This window comes from Magallana gigas, chromosome 3, assembly GCF_963853765.1.
Source record: "Magallana gigas chromosome 3, xbMagGiga1.1, whole genome shotgun sequence".
Lineage (NCBI taxonomy): Eukaryota > Metazoa > Mollusca > Bivalvia > Ostreida > Ostreidae > Magallana > Magallana gigas.
The window spans coordinates 59,516,936-59,535,132 of record NC_088855.1 but is presented as its reverse complement, the minus strand read 5'-3'; the positions used below and the strand labels follow the sequence as shown (position 1 = coordinate 59,535,132).

At 31.2% G+C, this 18,197-nt stretch overlaps 2 protein-coding genes and 1 long non-coding RNA gene across 7 annotated transcripts; all 3 read left to right on the top strand.

Annotated features, from left to right (window-relative positions):
- The first annotated feature begins 1,155 nt into the window (after positions 1 to 1,155).
- Positions 1,156 to 5,852, top strand: LOC105326481 (uncharacterized). 3 transcript variants are annotated; one of them, XM_066080659.1, is made up of 11 exons: positions 1,156 to 1,352; positions 1,991 to 2,052; positions 2,131 to 2,307; positions 2,389 to 2,503; positions 2,602 to 2,630; positions 3,480 to 3,573; positions 3,657 to 3,685; positions 3,977 to 4,048; positions 4,810 to 4,898; positions 5,065 to 5,108; positions 5,205 to 5,852. In XM_066080659.1, exons 1-11 carry the CDS (start codon positions 1,258 to 1,260, stop codon positions 5,224 to 5,226), a joined length of 828 nt encoding a protein of 275 aa, XP_065936731.1. In that variant the 5' UTR covers positions 1,156 to 1,257; the 3' UTR covers positions 5,227 to 5,852. The 3 variants fall into 3 exon arrangements, with proteins under 3 accessions (XP_065936731.1, XP_034339490.2, XP_019922051.3); XM_020066492.3 differs by having other exon boundaries at positions 1,158 to 1,352; positions 4,810 to 4,921; positions 5,205 to 5,847; XM_034483599.2 differs by lacking the exon at positions 3,977 to 4,048 and having other exon boundaries at positions 1,157 to 1,352; positions 4,810 to 4,921; positions 5,205 to 5,849.
- A 2,548-nt stretch (positions 5,853 to 8,400) lies between these two features.
- LOC117693183 (uncharacterized) lies at positions 8,401 to 12,774 on the top strand. Of its 2 annotated transcripts, none has more exons than XM_066077825.1 (6): positions 8,401 to 8,696; positions 8,819 to 8,877; positions 11,188 to 11,331; positions 11,495 to 11,714; positions 11,809 to 11,840; positions 12,093 to 12,774. In XM_066077825.1, exons 1-6 carry the CDS (start codon positions 8,623 to 8,625, stop codon positions 12,536 to 12,538), a joined length of 975 nt encoding a protein of 324 aa, XP_065933897.1. In that variant the 5' UTR covers positions 8,401 to 8,622; the 3' UTR covers positions 12,539 to 12,774. The 2 variants fall into 2 exon arrangements, with proteins under 2 accessions (XP_065933897.1, XP_065933898.1); XM_066077826.1 differs by having other exon boundaries at positions 11,495 to 11,643; positions 12,093 to 12,773.
- Positions 12,775 to 14,273: 1,499 nt separating this feature from the next.
- On the top strand, positions 14,274 to 18,197 carry LOC105346987 (uncharacterized). Of its 2 annotated transcripts, none has more exons than XR_010711628.1 (4): positions 14,274 to 14,436; positions 15,512 to 15,655; positions 15,923 to 16,115; positions 16,398 to 18,197. It is a non-coding gene; the product is annotated as an uncharacterized lncRNA (long non-coding RNA). The 2 variants fall into 2 exon arrangements; XR_010711629.1 differs by having other exon boundaries at positions 16,238 to 18,197.

Here is an 18,197-nt window from a genome sequence, read left to right as displayed (position 1 = left end):
TATACGATCGTAAACTCAGAATACAGGGTGACTTCAACTTCTCTTTCGGAGGAATTTCCGGCGAAGTTATCGATCATAAAGCGAGTATTTCGCCAATGTTGATGATGAGGTTAAATAAGGTTTCTATAAAAAAAAAAACTGTGGTAAGAAAAAAATCAGTCGGCGGGATATTACTGGGTCGATCGCGATAGTGGAAACATAGATATTTTTAATTCTAACCTTATGTTATTTTTATTTTTTTCACATAACATATTAAATACTTAAAAGAGAAACTTTACACTAACAAATTCTTGAATATTACTCTTTTCAAACTGTTGTGTGTACTTAAAGCATCGGTGCGTCGTTTAACATCTCTAATGTTTTGTGACTTTCATTAAAATGTATCATGTTAAACTTTTTATCAGAGGAACTCTTTCATCCCATGATGTTAGAATAAACTACAGTTAAAATCATTCACATTTAACTACAAATATTGATTTTTACATGTATATGATAAAAGATGTCAGGGATGACAGTATTGTAAAACATCTGAAGAAAATGAAAGCGCTTATGTTTTACTCGATCTTTGTGTTTTCATTTATTTAAGTTTTATATATATTTCACCGACCACTGAGGTTTTTCTTGGATTTATATATATATATATATATATATATATATATATATATATATATATATATATATATATATATATATATATATATCGGTTGTTCTGCCATTATTCCATATTGTGGTAGGTTTGCTAAAAAATAGTTTTTCTCAAAATAATTTTAAACTTTAAACTTTTTTTCTTCTGCAAACTTAATAATACTTGGAAACGATGACGTGTCAGTCTCATTTAAGGATGTAACGCTATGAAGATCATAAAAACACAATTTCTTAACTCAAGAATGTTGCAAATTTTATTGATAAATGTAGTGGTTCAACAGAAAAAAGTATAAAATCGTCGAATATTTTATCATTTAAGACGCTCAAAGATGTAGACTTAAAACGTTGCTTTAAAGCTCTGAAACAAACCAATTAAAACCTAGTTTGTGTGTTTATATCGTCCCCATAAATCAACTGTATATGAACATAAAACTTTTGCTTTTCAAGTGGACATTTAAGCTAGCTAAGTTGTACATTTGATGCTTTACGCAAATAAATCATTTAACGTTTATCACATTTAGTGCTGCATTTGTGCATACTGGTTTTATATTCAAAATAAGGATGTTTTAATAAAACAGATTAAAATTAGTTCCTGAAAAGCTACAACTGCATATGAACATGAAGACCAGCGTACAACAAAATATACTTTTATGGACGTTCTATATTTCGTTGGTATCAGTCATTTCTTTTAATTCTGGCTGCAGAAGGTAAGAAAATAAGTATCGTCTGTTGTATATTTGGATATTTTAATGGAAATGGACATTGATGGAAACCTAACAACAAAACTTTATGATAAACGAGATGACTTCATTTTTCCTATGGTCAACTTTTCTTACTTATTTTGCAATATACCTTCATCACCTGCATATGGTGTTTTTGTCTCTCAGTTAATTCGATACGTTAGGGCATACTCTTTGTATGAACAATTTCTAAGGCAATGCAAGCTACTGACAAAGGTTGATAAACCAGGACTATCAATAGTCTCGTTTGAAGCCCACTCCTCCTAGGCCCCTGGTCCTACCTCAAACCTTCTGAAGGTCCGTATTGCTCTGCTTTGAATTTGTTTTTCGTTTTATGGATTTTTGAGATAGTTGATGGTTTGTTATTGTCATTTTTTTACGTAGCATGTTTGTGATGTTCAAACATACATTCATGTCATATTATGTCATATGTTATTTTCCAAGTTTCCTGGTAACTTTTTTCAATAAATTATATTTTCACTTTCTGTAACTCAGTTACTCGGCAAAACTCACATTAATGTACTGCTTTTTTCTCTCCAAAAATGTATTTTCGATTTCAACTTTGTTTATATAGTGTTTCCCTTTTTTTTTTTATCGGTAAACAGAGTTCCAGACCTGCTTTGTTGCTACAATGAATTCCAAGATCCAGTCACCAATTCGTGCAAAAGTATGTCTCTTTGCTGTTGTTTACTTTTACCAAAAAAATAATTCATTAATCAAAATGACGACATGCTTTATTTATTAGCATGCGACCCCGGAAGTATAGGGTGGAACTGTCAAGAAAAATGTGTCTCTGGTTACTACGGAGATCTGTGTCGACAACCATGTTTTTGCTTGGCAAAAGACTGTGACCCAGTGATTGGCTGTCCAAGAACAGGTTCCACAGTGAAAGCAATGCTGGACACATCTACAAAACATTATGGTGAATGCCTTGACATTTTTATTAAACTATTTATCAGTAATGATTAGTGTACAAGAAAATTGATTAAATTACTATTTGAAGGTTTACATGTAAAAGACCCACAACGAACAATCAGTATTCGTGAACAGCAGTTCTTCAGTTTACGTTACACAGAAAATCGAAGATCGAACACTTTGGAAATAATCAATACTACCAGGTACAATAGTTGTAAATATATTCTATTCCTGCTTTTTTTCATCATTACCATGTATCGTAAGTAAGCTCTACAAATAAATTAACTTATATCAATTACAGGAAAAGAGAAAATAGCGTAACACAAACACGTATGTGCAACTTTCTAATTATGATCAATAAAAGGATGAACAAAGAACAGACGATATTAAAGCTAACATGAATTCATAAAAGCATTTGGTCGCCTTATTAGTTTCGATCGCTCCAAAACTGCCACTGGGGTATATATACCCGTTGAGAAAGTAACGTGGTTGCTTTTCGATCGAGGCATTCAGGTTGCAAGGACTTCTAAACGCATAAAATACACATTGTAGTAAAAAACTTGAAATAAAGGAAACCAAAATTAATTTTTTTTTTTTTTTTTTTTAAAGATTTTCCAAGGTATTCGCAATAATATTTACAGATAGTGCTGCCTTTGCATGCACATCAAACACGTGTGTCGTTCATACAGAGTGCTTAACGTCTGCATCTTTTTGAAAACCCCGGCGGCACTTCATCCAACACAGTAGATTAACGATAGTAATTTCAACAAAGTAACAACGTAACATCGTATCCATTGGTTTCTACAAGAACGCCCCGTTTTAAAATCCATACGATCACTGACATTGGTCGATTAGCCACAATGTGCGGTTTGTGCATATGCGATTTTACGTCTTCTTTCGTCGTTCATTGGTTATTCATTGTCCGTGTAGTGGTTGTCATATTATTTTTGTTCAAAACGCCTTTTTCTTCCAATGTAACGTGTTCGGGTGTATGGCATACCTGAATGCGGTAAAGCATGAATAGTGCTATTGGCCTTACATAGGGGTTGTGTGGCGATGAGCAGATTAACTAATATGGCGGTAGTCGAAGATAAAAGGGAAATAATGCGTTTTAATGAATTCATGTCAGCTTTAAACAAACGTGTTGATATAAAAGTATCGATATTTCTTATCAAATAGGTACGCCAAGATCCAGCTCTGACACCAGTACACCTAGTCAGGTTTCGATTCTTGTTACAAAATCAACACAGTCTCATGTTTCATATAAAACCAGGTATGGCTGATTTTACAATCAAAGTGTCATTTCGTCGTAATTCTTATGCTTGCTTTGAATTTGTAAAAGTATCTATTATACAGATACATCAAAGAACGGATTTCTTCAAAAGGTAATGTTTTTTTGAAAGCTAATGAATTTATCTAGCTAATGGTAAAACAATACTATTTACTATAGCGAGTGTAACAACCATTATAAAATTCCAAAATGGCAGTGAATGTCACAATAAAAATAAAAACAAATAATTTATTTTTCTTTTCATTTTTTTTAATGAAAAAAATGTTTTGAGACGTTGGCAGTTTGTTATTGTCATTTTTCGTTATAGTTTTCATTTCCCTTTTCATTTTATGAAAGAGATAAGGTTCTTAAAATGTAACAAAATTACCAAATGTTTTGTACACAGTTACAAATCTTAGACAAACCACTGTGAAGGGAAAGCTCCCATTGATAAGAACGTCTCCATTTCACGCCACCGGTACGCTCTCTGTTATATACAAACTTTTCCATTGACAAAGAAAAAACACAACATTGTGCCAAACAATAACGCCAGTGTCATGGTGGTATCTTTGCACTCAAGTGCACTGTCCGAAAAATCGTATATGTCATGTGATAAACCATTGTTACAAACTGTAATCACTTCTCCGTTATTGATATGTTTTTGTCAGGCTATTATTTTTTCTATAGTAAACAGTTTTCCTGTAGTGATACTTGGTACAAATCTACTTGAAATAAAGTTTTTTTTATTTTTTTTTTTTTAGAAAATCATTAAAAAAGAGTTTAAAAAAAATCACTTTTATGGTATTAAAATCCCTGCTTAATTTCTTTTCTTTTCAGAAATACCTTTATTATTTAAGAGTTCTACAGAACTTGTTTGAAAATATTCTATAAAATAATAAGTTCTTTGGAAGGAATTATTTTTTAACTAAGGTTAATGATCCACCACTCAGGTGAGATACACTAATTAAAAAGTTTTATGCGCTGTATCTATTTAACTATTGATTGATAACTTTGGATTTTTGTTTAAACAATTTCCGCCGAATGCACAGTTACCACCTTCCCACTGGTACAAAAATCTGGCACAGTGTTAATTGTTTGCTTAAACAAACTAAATTTAAAAAAACCTTAATAATTATATTTTATAAGCTCTAGTATTTGTTGTTTTAATTGGCAAAGTTGTTTATATTTATTGAAAAGATCATATCAAATTTTACTCTAACCTGATTTTGAATATTTTAGGTAGACAGGAGCCGGACCTCCCCATCAGTAGTATATGGCCGCTTCTAACATTGGTGGTAGTCGCTTTGTTTCTGTTGGTTCTTGGACTAGTAATTATCATCATACTGATAGCGTAAGCTATTCCGTAAAGTATCCTGATTCATTTAGATTCTTAAATCGTTAAGAATGTTAAATTCTTAAGGGCGAAAATATTTTTCATTGTATTTAAAATCTATTAAAAATAGAAAATAAAAATAACAATTTTAACTCACTCAGGTGGTACGTTTTGAAAGGTTCAAGAAAAGATCAACTCCCAAAAGGTATGTGTCTTTTCAAATAAAAACATCTGATACAAAATAGCCTAGAGTCTAGAAAAAAGGCTTCTTCAAAGAATATGCGATCTTCATTTATGATAGGGATAAAGCTGTTTCCATATAGGAGTTCCATGGCTTACAATCAGATGCGGACAACTCTGGATCGTGGATACTCGTCTCTAAGGAGATTTGACCCCCGAACAGCGAATGGGAGACGATCGGGATATATGACCACTAATAGCTTAGAAATGGCCGCGACCAGTACGGTGTAAGCCAAATTAAATGCAAAATATCTGATCGTCTAGGAAATAGGCATTTGTTGATGCTTAGTATTCCAGAAACCTTTTATACTTAAAGAAGAAGAAATTTATTGAAAATATAGCTGATACAATGCTACGTACTATCGTTACGTATAATGTTGTAGTTACGCCTGATTGAGCATCATCTAAAAAAGATATTTAATCAATCCGATCAAATCATATTCATAATACATGCGAGATTCTGGAGTTCCTGTTTTCTAATTCGTTTGTTTAACTTATTACTTGTTTAAAGAATTGTACATTTATTGTGAAAGATGCTTTTTGAAGAAATTGTAAATAATCAAGGTTTGACAAATCATTTGTATGTCACATTTTTTTCTATTGAAAAACGTTGTGCAACATTTTGAATTATTTTCGATCTGTACCATTCTTTACAACAAAACCTATTAAGGCCATGTTAAAACAGTTTCTAAAAAGTTCCATAGAAAAAAGGTGTTCAATAAAAATGTATCTAATCAATAAGAATTGCTTTTTATCTTTCTACAATAAAACACAAATGGTAAATACAAACCAAAATATAAATCATTCTTAAATGAATCTCAATGATGAATAAAAGAAAAATGCAGTATATTTGCTTCTTGCATAGCCAGTATAACAAACACAAATTGCTTGATCATTGGACTATATATTACCTTAGATAAAAACATAATTTAACTTTAAATATGTGAAGGCATATCTATTTGTTTATGTATTCAAACTGTGTAATTCAACTTTGCTTTAAAGACAAAAGAGTTTAGTAAACTATAGCTACTTTACTAAATTATCTTCAAATAGAAACTTTAGTGAAGGGTTATTGGAGAAGTGTGCGCTTTAAATGATGCAGTATATCATGCATACCTATTGAAAATCTTTTGCTATACTAATGAATGTGATTTTAATGATATGCTACAAAATTTCAATGCAGTGCTAAAAGATTTCTATGTCATGATACTAGAAATTGAAATAAAAGGCTTAACGGTAGTACGGTATGCTATGTTATGGTATGCTATAATGTTTTACACAAAAACAACTCCATAAACAGAACAGTTCCAAACATTTCGAAGTAAAATAAAAAGAAGCCAAAGTTAAGCACTAATCTGCAATGTGAACACTGATTCTTTTAAGTAAAAGATGTTATGCTATGGTATGCCATGGTATGATAGGACGAATGAGAATCTATGAGATTGTATGTTATGGTTTGACATTCCAATGCTATGCTTTAATATTTCAATGCTATGCTATGGGGTATGTTGTAAAAGATATGCTTGAACTGATCGTAAATATTGATACGTTTATCACGGCCTTGGTATTACCCTTCATATTACATCAACCAGAGCCACTCCGGCTATAACAAATGCCGAGATCAAATCTGAAATAACCATTTAATACCAAATGTTTGTTTTAAACTAAATAATACCAACATTTTACGAAATATGAATCTGCCCCCTCCGTAAAACAAATTCTGATAAATTCTAAAATTTGGTAATCTCTAATACACTTTTCAAAACGCCACTGAAAACCTCCTGCCGAACTCTAGACTGGTAGTTCGGCCAATTATAAGAACATTCCGATGCTTTTTTGTGTTTTGCAGTTAAAAAAGAATATTACGTACTGACTATTTTAAGAGAAAAACATGAGAACCAAAATAATCGGTTGTGCATGAGCCGCATATTTCCGTGTAATAAATGTATGGTGTAAATGTTAAATGTACTTCCTTGATTTTATACAAATAATGAGGAAAGACTATTTAAACTTCCCTTTTCATGTCCTGCTTGAATACGAATAGTGACAACTTAACTCGAAATATTTTCTGTTTTCTAAATTACCAACCACGACATTTTAACATAGTTCGTTTTCCTTGAGAACTCGTAATGACTTATACATATCAAGTAAAAAGGTAGCAACTGTTGGATATACCACGTCTTGTTCGTGGTTACCACTGACGATATCGAACTTTTATACTGTACACCAACTATTATTCGCGACGACTTTATTTCACGACTAATTTTCCCGACAAAAATAAAAGGCAAATGCTGGCTACGGCAATAAATATTCCCGACAAGGAGGCTCTCAAAAACCTTGCGAAAATTTCTCGCACGCAAATAAAAGTTTGTGTACCGTATTTTGTTGTTGCGTTTTAATTACTTTTTGTGCGATTCAATTTTTATCCATGAATTGATTCAAAAAAATGTACAGAAATAAATGATAACACAAATGGACAGTATTCATGAATTCATATGACATGCTGATACAATGAATATGTTAACGGAAATTTAGAAGAACACAGGTATGAATGATCTAGCTATACTTTCTTTTTATTTTTTCTCTCTCCGTCTGACTCTGCATAACTCTCTATATGTTGTAACCACATTTCATAGCAGGAAGACATATAAATAAAAGTTCGTTATTTCATCAATGGTGGAGGAAATGTAACCAAAATTAAAACACGTCTCTTAAAAAATATACAATATAATTATGTTTGATTGAGATAACATGCTTGAAAAATAGATGAGCTAATTCAAAAGTATGAAATATACGCATAATACTTAGATAAATGTAATATAAGCACAAAACACAGTAGAAACGAGAGAGAGAGAGAGAGAGAGAGAGAGAGAGAGAGAGAGAGAGAGATAGAGAGGGAGAGAGAGAGAGAGAGAGAGAGATTTATGGAATTATGGAATGGTATTTATGGAAACTTGTAGCTAATATCTTTTTTGTCATTTTTCCACATGTTTTATTTCGTGGAACAATGCCTATTATTTCCTTATAAAATAGAGTCGTTAGATTCTTTCACATATATAGCTTTTTTCAAAATACATTTTTCAGTGTAAACATTGGTTTCTTTGGGTTTTTTTTTATCAATAATGACGTAAAAGACCAGGCCTGTCATTGTTGTTGACAATCCTAAAGGAAAATCTGAAACGGAAATAATATACCGAGCTTCAGCTAAAAAGTTCCGTATTCGTATAACAATACATATAGAGTAAATGAGCATTTAAGATAAATGTGCAATCTTCATTATTAAAAAAAAATAATGAGGAAAGATACAGAATTTTCCTCTTCGTGTCATGTTTTAGTAAATCGTACGAATTGTGACAACTTAAATGAATATACTTTTTTAACATGATCTCTGATGCTCGACATATCATCGTTGTTTGTTTCTCCCAAAACTTCCGAATTGCTAATATTTATTCCAAGAAAGAAATTACTGTTAAGACACCATGTCTCGCACGTGGCTTTTATTTGAGATTATTTGCATCTATTTTGCTGTTGTTTTTACGACCCCCTGTAACAGGTTAGTGATTTTCATTATTCATTTACATTTAATTATGCATTTTTCTATTTTCAACATATGAATTCTTTGTCAATGTTTACTGACCAGCAGTAAGGTTTATAAAAAAAATTATATTCTTTAAGGGGTTATACAACATGCTGCTACAATGAATATTTTAACGAAATATCTAAAGAATGTACAGGTATGAATAATTTTGTTACATTTTCGCTGTATTCTTAATCTCTTTTCCTATCTCTGTACATATATCCATATTGGTCTGCATTTCAGCTTTTATGTAAAACTTGCTATTATCGCATATCTTGTAAAAATATATCAATGCCTTGGTCGTCATCGTTAACCTGACCTAGTGCGAAAAGAAAAGCCATCGTTTCCGCAGGTCTAGAGTTCACTCAGTTGCATGAGCTATGGTGAATCAACTGAGCAATTTTCTGTTGTTTTAAGAACCTATATATTTTAGCATCAAGCATCGTACCCGTGACAAATAACTCTTGAGTGTTTTCACAAGACACACCTTATGGAATATATATTAACAAATAAATATGCATTAGAAAACATATAAAATGTTTATCGTATTTATAAAATTATTGAATTTCTTATATGTATTTTGTAAATTATAAACATTAAAATGGAGTAACGAAATCATTTGATATATTTGTGTCAATAAGGTTAAATATCTAAAACATTGTTCTCTAAATAAAATTTATTGTGATCATACTTTTAATGTAACCACCTCCAATTTATCCGATAATTTCATAAAATCACTTTGAAGTTTAAAGAAAAGTTAAATGAAAAGCAATGCTTGACAATCGTTGTAAAAAATTAGATCTTTCAGCGTTCATGACTAAATAATAGCTTAATTTATGTTATTTTATAGTGTTAAATTTGACTTCTTATAGTGCTTTAAAGATCAAGATTAAGGGATTAGCAGAGGACAGAATTCAATACCGCCGGCCATTAAAATTGTTCTGTTGTAGGATTGCTTTTCTTTCTATGCAGTGTATCATACAAAAATAATAAATAAAATTTTTACTCTTTTTTAAAATGGAAGGGAAATTCAGTCATTTGGTATATATAAACAAATTCTGCTTACCTCGGAAATTTGATTAATCATCATGCAATATCAAATTACCAATAAGTCTTTATCAGCAATATTTATGTTATTCATATACGACATTTAAACGTAGAATATCATTCATTAATCAATTTACTTTCTCATGAAGGAACATTGATAATTTATTTGTTTTATATGTATCCTTTATGTTGTAGTCTTAAAGGTGACATACTATGACAAACTTGTTCTGATATATCGGCTGTTTCAAAAACTTTTGCTTTGAACTTTGAACCGCAGCTGTTTTAAAAAAAACCCAAACATATACAACATGTAAACACAGTTGCTGCATGTTCAACTTTCTACACATATATACAATTTGTCCGTCACTGTATTACTGTGAGTTTCACATTTTTGTTAATGAAAAGCAATATTACCAAACTAGGATTATAAATGTTAAAAAAAAATTATGATAAAGGGTTACTAAAAGACAAAAAAAAAAAAAAAAAAACTACGAATACATATTAGATGTATACAAACTCGTATGTTCTGATTTCTACTGTATGTGGTGTGCATACTTAAAATGTACACTTGTGATATATGTTCATAGCTATGATTTTATCATTTTGTTAACTTAGATTATATGATTAAAAACTAACCAACCAATAATAGGATGCGTATGCTTGTTTTGCTATGTTAACCAAGGTTTAACTGTATATCATCATAATTTTTTAAAATAATTTTTGCATCATTATATTCAAAATGGTAATTTTTTATTCTGTATCAAATATTTGTATTTACCCAGCGTATTTCTACATTCACTTGTTGTCAAATATGTAATTTGATGGACCGATTATCTTTTTTTGTTGTTATAATCTTCTTTATTTTGAAAGGGATAAACCAAAACTAAACATGCTTTTTGCTAAATTATAAAAACAATCAAAAAAAATAAATAGAAATATTTTTTATATAAACAGTAATCTGTAAAACGTTTACTTTCGCTGAGAAGATAGAATTTATGGAGGAAAAAATAAATGATAGTGTAAACCCACAAGTACCACTTTTGAAACCCTTTAAACTTCGAATTGATGTTACAAGATTAATTAGTAATTTCTCATTTAATGTAGTGTCAGTTATTTTCAACAAAAATGTTATTTGCTTGATAGCAAGTATTTTGAACGCTGCATGTATAAAGATCTTCACTGGAGAAAGTGAATAAAGACTTCTCTCACATATGTATACATATTGTTTTTTTTTTAATTATATATTTATAACAGGGTGGTTAAATTTCATTAAAACATCTATGTTTTTTAATCAAAGCCACCAAATCTTTCCAAAATTATTTTCTTAAGTTTTTATAAAAAGAAAACGCATGTAAAAAATACAAAATATATTTTACATATCGTTGAAATCTTGATATGTGTTCTAGTAAACTTTTTTCAGTGTGTAAAAATGGAAGCATTGGATGGAATTGTGGAACACCCTGTAAAACAGGATACTATGGTTATCTATTTCAGACGCCATGTGAGTGTAAGGCTCACCTGTGTGATATACAGACCGGGTGTCAGTCATCACAGAATGAGACATGTGAGTGATGCATTAGCTCAAACGAAGTCATGTATCGCTTTTATCGCGAAAGAGAATGAAGATTGAAAAAACCGCTTTTATATATATATATTTTTTTATATTTTGACACATTTACTTTAAAAAATAAAAACATAATTATATGAAATGATTTCTTATGTTAAAGCACCCCTCAAAACTTTGAATACGATATCTACAGCCTTTTCAAAGAACGTTTTCACAGAATCTACAGACCAAAAGGGTATACATGAAAGAAGTGTAAGCGCTGTGAGAAAAAAGCCTATTCAGTCAAATGAAAAACAACCATGGCTTCTTGTGAGCTTTCTTTTGATTGGTTCATTAACAACATTTGTCGTTGGTGGAACATTATTTTATTTAAAAAAGGGGTACAAAACATTTCTATTTACTATAATTTATAATTTATTGATAGCATATTTGCTGAAAGTAAAAAATGACAATTCCACACTTCGTTTATTTTAGATGTATCCGAAGATTTATGGAACTGACTCCAGGTGAAGTATTCTCAGTGGATTAATTTTATTGTACTACAAGCTATCGCATCCTTCTGTTATATATTTTATTGAGTTCATAAAAAATATCGTCCTTACAATATCTAAGCGAAAAACGCATTCTAATAGAGGATTAATAGTAAAACATTTCTTTAAATGACCCATTTTTTCCTAGAGTTTTTGGTGCAGATCTTGTACATTGCATTAACCCACCCTCGTGAATTCAATTCGGCAATCTATCAATTTGTCTTTTAGGAAGACCAATAGGGTTACATCAAGGTTCTAGGACTAACAATTCTCCAAATATTGTTCGCTGTTCGGGTTACGATGACATAAGACTTTCTCAGATGATTCGTAACAGTGATATTAGTGACGATTTTTACTCTACATCGAGTAGGAAGAGAATTACAAGCAATTCAGTAAAAAGTAAACATTTACTGTCAATTATTCATGGTAGTAATCATGAAGACAATGACGATTTTAGTCGTCTGCGGCTTAGGAGGACACAGAGTACTTGCAAAAACATTGCTTTTGAGGATGACGGATATGCTTTCCTGCAATTAAGTATCACCGAACTGAAACCTGACCTTGTTATTCGAAGACACCGATCTCTGCCTTCGATATCAACTATCCAAAATTCTATCTCTCTAGATTCCCAGTATGTAACACGATGTTTGTCAGAGAGCAATATTCCTATTTGAAATTGTTTTATTCAAAGCTTTTTTTGTTCAAATCAGGATGTTGCAAAATATGTCATCGATTGAAACAAAACCATAATGCAGACGATGATATATTTTTATTGCAACGTTCTATACAAAAAAAAACGATGTAAAGTTTTGAAAAAAAGATAACAAATGCCCATGACTTATAAAGTTTACTATTACAACTACTTATTTTAATAAACATTATCATCATATAATTATTATAATTTTGTAATTGTTTGCATTTTGTATCGTTCGAGTTATTTTGCACTAGCGTCACTTTGAGTTTGGTATGTTTACAATTCTTGATACAATGTGTTTACGCTCACTACAATAAATAACTTACTTAAATCAATACTTTTAGGAATTGTTCATTTTTTTTGGTTACATTTTTGTTCTTTCAGAAATAAAGTGTTAACATGCGTTTGAATCAACAACATATTGTGCTGCCTTTGAGGAAGTATATGTTGTTTGAAAACAATCAAGTCTAAGATTGTTTCAACTTTTTATGATTTTGTGAATTGCAATTTTTTTTAATTGCGCCGGTTTAAACTTCGCAATATACGTAGTAAAAGTTTCCTCAATAGAACACAGTATATCTTCCGTGTTGAAACATTGACCAAGATTCACAACATTTTCAATATCACAGGGAAATGGTAATCCTTGAAATCCAAAGGAAATAAAAATCATTTAGTATATTTGTTAATTACAGTTTGCGTTTGTCTTTTAAAAAATCAAAGTATAAAAAACCTTAACTTTATTTATTTTACAACGATTGATAAGCAATTTATAAAACTTATATTAATATCTCTCGTTGGCACGGATGTTTGCGCGAGGAAGTCATTGGTGTGGAAAGAAGCCGAAGTACCAGGAGAAAACCCATGTGTCCAAGCGGGCGACCGCCATACCCTATCCCATACTTACACTGTCGATCACGGGAATCGAACTCGGGTCGCAGTGGCGAAAAGCGCGTGCATTGTCCACTACGCTACTAGTATAGAAATACTGGAAAGTAAAAACAAATGTTTCAATACTGATACGTTTTATAGTTCACCGTTACTCCATTTCTTGGTTGTTCGTGTCCACCAAATGTGTGTCAAATAGTTTGCTTTTATTACATCAAATTGTATAGGAGTTGCAACGTGTTTGCAACGTAAGAATAATTAACCTTCATATGAATAAAAACAAGACATTTATTTCCTCATTGCTCTTTTAAGATAGTTGATATAACATATTTTAAGCAGTTTTATACTTTCCAAGTTGCTCACAAATCTGCTTGCTCATTTGTGTGTTCGTTTGTAAACACTTTTACTTATTATTGTTTAGAAATTCTTATTCTTTAAAGTCGCGATAAGTGAGAACATTAAGTTTATGATTTCACTAATCAGAAGCTACACATCGTTAGGTGCTACGTTGTTGAATAACTTTTATACCTTTTTTTAAAGAAAGTACATTTAGAAGATATTGCTGCATATAAGTAGTATTGACGAAGAACTTTAAATATTTCTGCATTCAAACCTATTAAAACTACTTGAAGATGTATATATACATGTATGCCCATAGATAACAAAAAAGGAAAACCGTAATCAAAATAATTCTGAATAATTAATGATTTATTTCATGGTACTTGGTATTAAGGTTACGTTGCAATGTTATAGACGGAAAAAAGTTATTGATAGCTATAAAGGACACTTAAATCTATGTTTTGTCCTAGAAATTCATAAAACAGAGTTATACTAACTTCCTGTAGTTCAACAAATTATCAAGGGCCTTTTAATGATATTTTGGTTTTATTGCTAAAAAAGGACAAATGCTGTTGCAATGAACATGTCGTTAATGGGATCGGTATTTATCATTATTCAAATTATGTTGATGGTTCCTGCAAAGGAATATAACAGGTCAGTTATTGGTTTTCCATGTACTTTATGAAATAAACAAAAATATTATTTGCAATGCTTTTTAAGTTTTAAAAATCAACTACAATAAATCGATATGTAGAGAAAAATATTTTATAGTAAAATGTATAATATTAACTTTATAATCGGTGACGCATTGTACAACTACAAAAGATTTCATTTATGCATGCTTATCAGTATTATATAAATAGTGCCTGTTTGGGAGGGTAACAGTTGAAATTGACACCCCGAGAAAACCATTGTCAACCAAAGCGAAGCGGAGGTTGACAATGGTTTTCCAGGGGTGTCAATTTCAACTGTTATCCTCCTAAACAGGCACAATTTAATTTGTTATACTGAATGTCTTAGTTATAATGAAAACATCACTGCTTTTAGATAGGAATAACGTGAATTCTAAGGCGAACCGTACGCGCACGATTTTCGCGCATGTAACAATTCATAATGTTACCCGTTGCTAAGTGCGTTGCTAACGCTGATGGTAATAGAACAGATTATGAACTGCGTCTAAACCAATCAGATTTCAGTATTTAACATGAAAATATAACAAATTACATTTATTAAATGTTTCATTACTTTTTTTGGAATATATTTAAGTGTTGCTACAATGAATACTTTGACGCACATACTGGTCAATATATTAATGTAGCGGTATGCATTTATGTAGGTAGGTAAGAAGGTTAAGTAGGAAGGTGGTTGATGTGGATGTGTCCGTCCGTTGGTTCTTCGGTCCGTCGTTTTGTTCCTCTGTCAATCTATCAAATATTCATTTTTTCCCATTATGTTGCAGCACTTCCCTTAATGAAGACATACACCTTTTATACTTACACTAAACAAATACAGCGATCGAAGTGTATCATTATTATTTCATTAATTTTACATTCATACTATATAATTTTCTATAATCACATACTATATTCTGGTTTCTCAAAGTTTTTATACCGTTTATTATAGGTAAATACACCTTTACAATCTAGTTAAGAAAATAACCTGTGTCTTGGTAAAAAATGATAAGTATCAAGAGGGCGCTATGCAATCTATAGTAGATCTTTCATTGCAGTGTGTATGAATGAAAGTATTGGATGGAATTGTGAAACACCCTGTAAATCAGGATTCTATGGTTATCTCTGTTCAACGCCATGTGAGTGTGAAGCTCACCTGTGTGACATACAAACAGGGTGTCAGTCACGACAGGAACAAATATGTGAGATTTGCACAAGATTCAACAGTACTGCTTCTATTGATGCTTAAAAGTCTATAAACTTTAACAAACAAGAACGTTTTTCATCATCAAGCAACGTCAAATATATATGTTAATGTTCTTAAAAGTATCGGTTTACGGAAAAAAACCCATAGATGATATAACATCAAATCAAATTATGTCTTCGAATTGTACCAGAGAGAATATTATTTATGTAATAATTTTTTTCATATTAATGACCACATAAGAATTACAATTTAACTTCGCCAGATTCATCAATGGCCCCGAAAAGTAACAGAATAGACCTCACCAAAAACAGATCACAAAACGAAAGATCAATCAATTCTGAGCAAGAGTCTACAAGATATCACCTCTTTATTATGGCCACCTTTGGTTTTGTGCTTTTTATAATGACAGTCGTCATTCCAGCTAATGTTTTATACTTGCGATGGACAATTTAGCGGTACCAAACTTTTTTCTTTATCTTTCTGTTAAATGATTGCATATTTATCATCGAAAAAATGTTTGTAAATTAAATAAGATATATTTTCAAAAAAATATAGACATGTATATTTGTTATTTCAGAGATATAAAAAAGGCGACGAAAAATTCATCAGGCACCAAGCTTATAATGTGAAATCTTGTTAATAATCAAACATATCCCACTAGTTTCTTTTAAAAATAATTTTTTGTTTTATCGATGTGAAAAATTGGTTATTGAATGCATACTTTGTATTTTTTGTAGAAAGAAATGACACAATTCGCCAAAACTATTGCATACTTCGCCATTTGACAAGCAGTTATCAAGATCTGATCAATAATGATGCTTTGAACTCAGCTTACGATGATTTACATTATTCATACATATAGGTTTTTTAAATTTCTGTAACATTTAATAGCGGTATATTAAACATTAAATACTGATGTATTGACAAAAAATGCTTTGAATATTGCATTACATTATAATTTATATAATGATAGATGATATTTGATTGTAGCTTTTTTAACTTCATTCTCTTGGTGAAAATGAGAAATGACAATAACAAACTGACAACCATCTCAAAATTCATAAAACGAAAAACAAATTCAAAGCAGAACATCACGGGCCTCTAAAAAGATAGAGGTAGAATCAGGTGCCCAGGAGAAGTGAGCATCTTGTGCTGACGGTCACACTCGCCGTGTGCTCTTAGTTGAATCGAGGAAAAACGAAAAAGTCCGTAGACAATTAGGTGATTAATTATGGTCTAACAAGTAGTATGAAAAACGTCAGTCAGCATGCGACCCAGTGGAATATTGTATTTGCTGACAAGGTCGTTGCATCGACCATAGAACTTAAAAAAGATGACTTCAGACAAGACTGTTTATTGTCTTGTTTTATCAACTTGTTTGTCAATAGCTTGCCTCGCCTTAGAAACTGTTCATACGAAGACCATGCCCTTGTGTATCAAATTAACTGAGAGACAAAAACACCATATGCAGGTGATGAACGTATATTGCTACATAAGTAAGGAAAGTTGACAATAGAAAAATTGAAGTCATCGCGTTTAGCATAAAGTTTTGTTGTTAGGTTACCATCAAAGTCCGTTTCCAGTAAAATATCCAAATATGAAACAGATGACGCAGACTCTGTGGTATCTTTTATTTTAAGTTCACTGGGATATATCAAGTCGACGTAAGTATGGAAATAACAATTGTTAATTGATAATACGTCCTCGATATACCTAAATGTTGAGTTGAAGGCCAAAGCGAGTGATTTATCTTTTTTAAGTACAAGTTTTTGAATAAATTCTGCTTCATAAGAATACAAAAATAAATCTGCTAACAATGGAGCACAATTGGTACCAGTGGGAATTCCAATGTCCATTTCCAGTAAAATATCCAAATATGAAACAGACTCTGTGGTATTTGTTTTTAATGTTAACTTTTTTTAATAAGTCAAGCAGGTTTGTGTTCATCAAAATTAGGGAAAGTTGATATTATTTTTGTTTATTTGTTTTTAATGCATATTTTAGTGTGTCAACAGTGATAAGTACACATAGGAGGAAAAAGTCGTTTTTCAATGAGATCAATTTGAAAGACATAACCGATCAAACCAAATCTAACTCCAGGGTAAACCCAAAAAAACTCCGGGTTTACTTGGGATTTACTACAGGTTTACTGTTTAAAAATCTGTGTTCAGTTGGGGTTTACTTTAGGTCCCCTCTGGGTTTACTTTGGGTTCACTCACGGTTTGCATTTGGGGTTTTAAAATTGAAATGTGAAGCAGGCATCTCTTTTATCTAATTATCTTACTGTCTGTAATTCCTACCCTTTGTATATTCAAAATACACATGTAGCGTCTGCCTTAGGAGTCTACTTCTAATCAGGGTTTACTGTCTGAGTTTATTTTAGGTTTACTCTGGGTTTACTCCTGTTCTGCTCTTGTAAACCAGGAGAAAACGAAGAGTAAACCCTAAAAGAAAACTCTGATCGGTACTATAGTATTACCAATCAATAAACAAAAAAATGAACATAATTAGCTTTACATAAAAAAATGTTATTCATA

What these genes read in the sequence shown, in the direction of transcription:
- LOC105326481 (XM_020066492.3), top strand. Translation starts at nt 1,258, where the DNA reads ATGAACATGAAGACCAGCGTACAACAAAATATACTTTTATGGACGTTC. An exon ending in GAAATAATCAATACTACCAG is followed by an intron (nt 2,504 to 2,601) that starts GTACAATAGTTG and finishes TATCAATTACAG; the next exon opens with GAAAAGAGAAAATAGCGTAA. An exon ending in AAAAGATCAACTCCCAAAAG is followed by an intron (nt 5,109 to 5,204) that starts GTATGTGTCTTT and finishes CATTTATGATAG; the next exon opens with GGATAAAGCTGTTTCCATAT.
- LOC117693183 (XM_066077825.1), top strand. Translation starts at nt 8,623, where the DNA reads ATGTCTCGCACGTGGCTTTTATTTGAGATTATTTGCATCTATTTTGCT. An exon ending in TTTACGACCCCCTGTAACAG is followed by an intron (nt 8,697 to 8,818) that starts GTTAGTGATTTT and finishes ATATTCTTTAAG; the next exon opens with GGGTTATACAACATGCTGCT. An exon ending in ATTTATGGAACTGACTCCAG is followed by an intron (nt 11,841 to 12,092) that starts GTGAAGTATTCT and finishes TTTGTCTTTTAG; the next exon opens with GAAGACCAATAGGGTTACAT.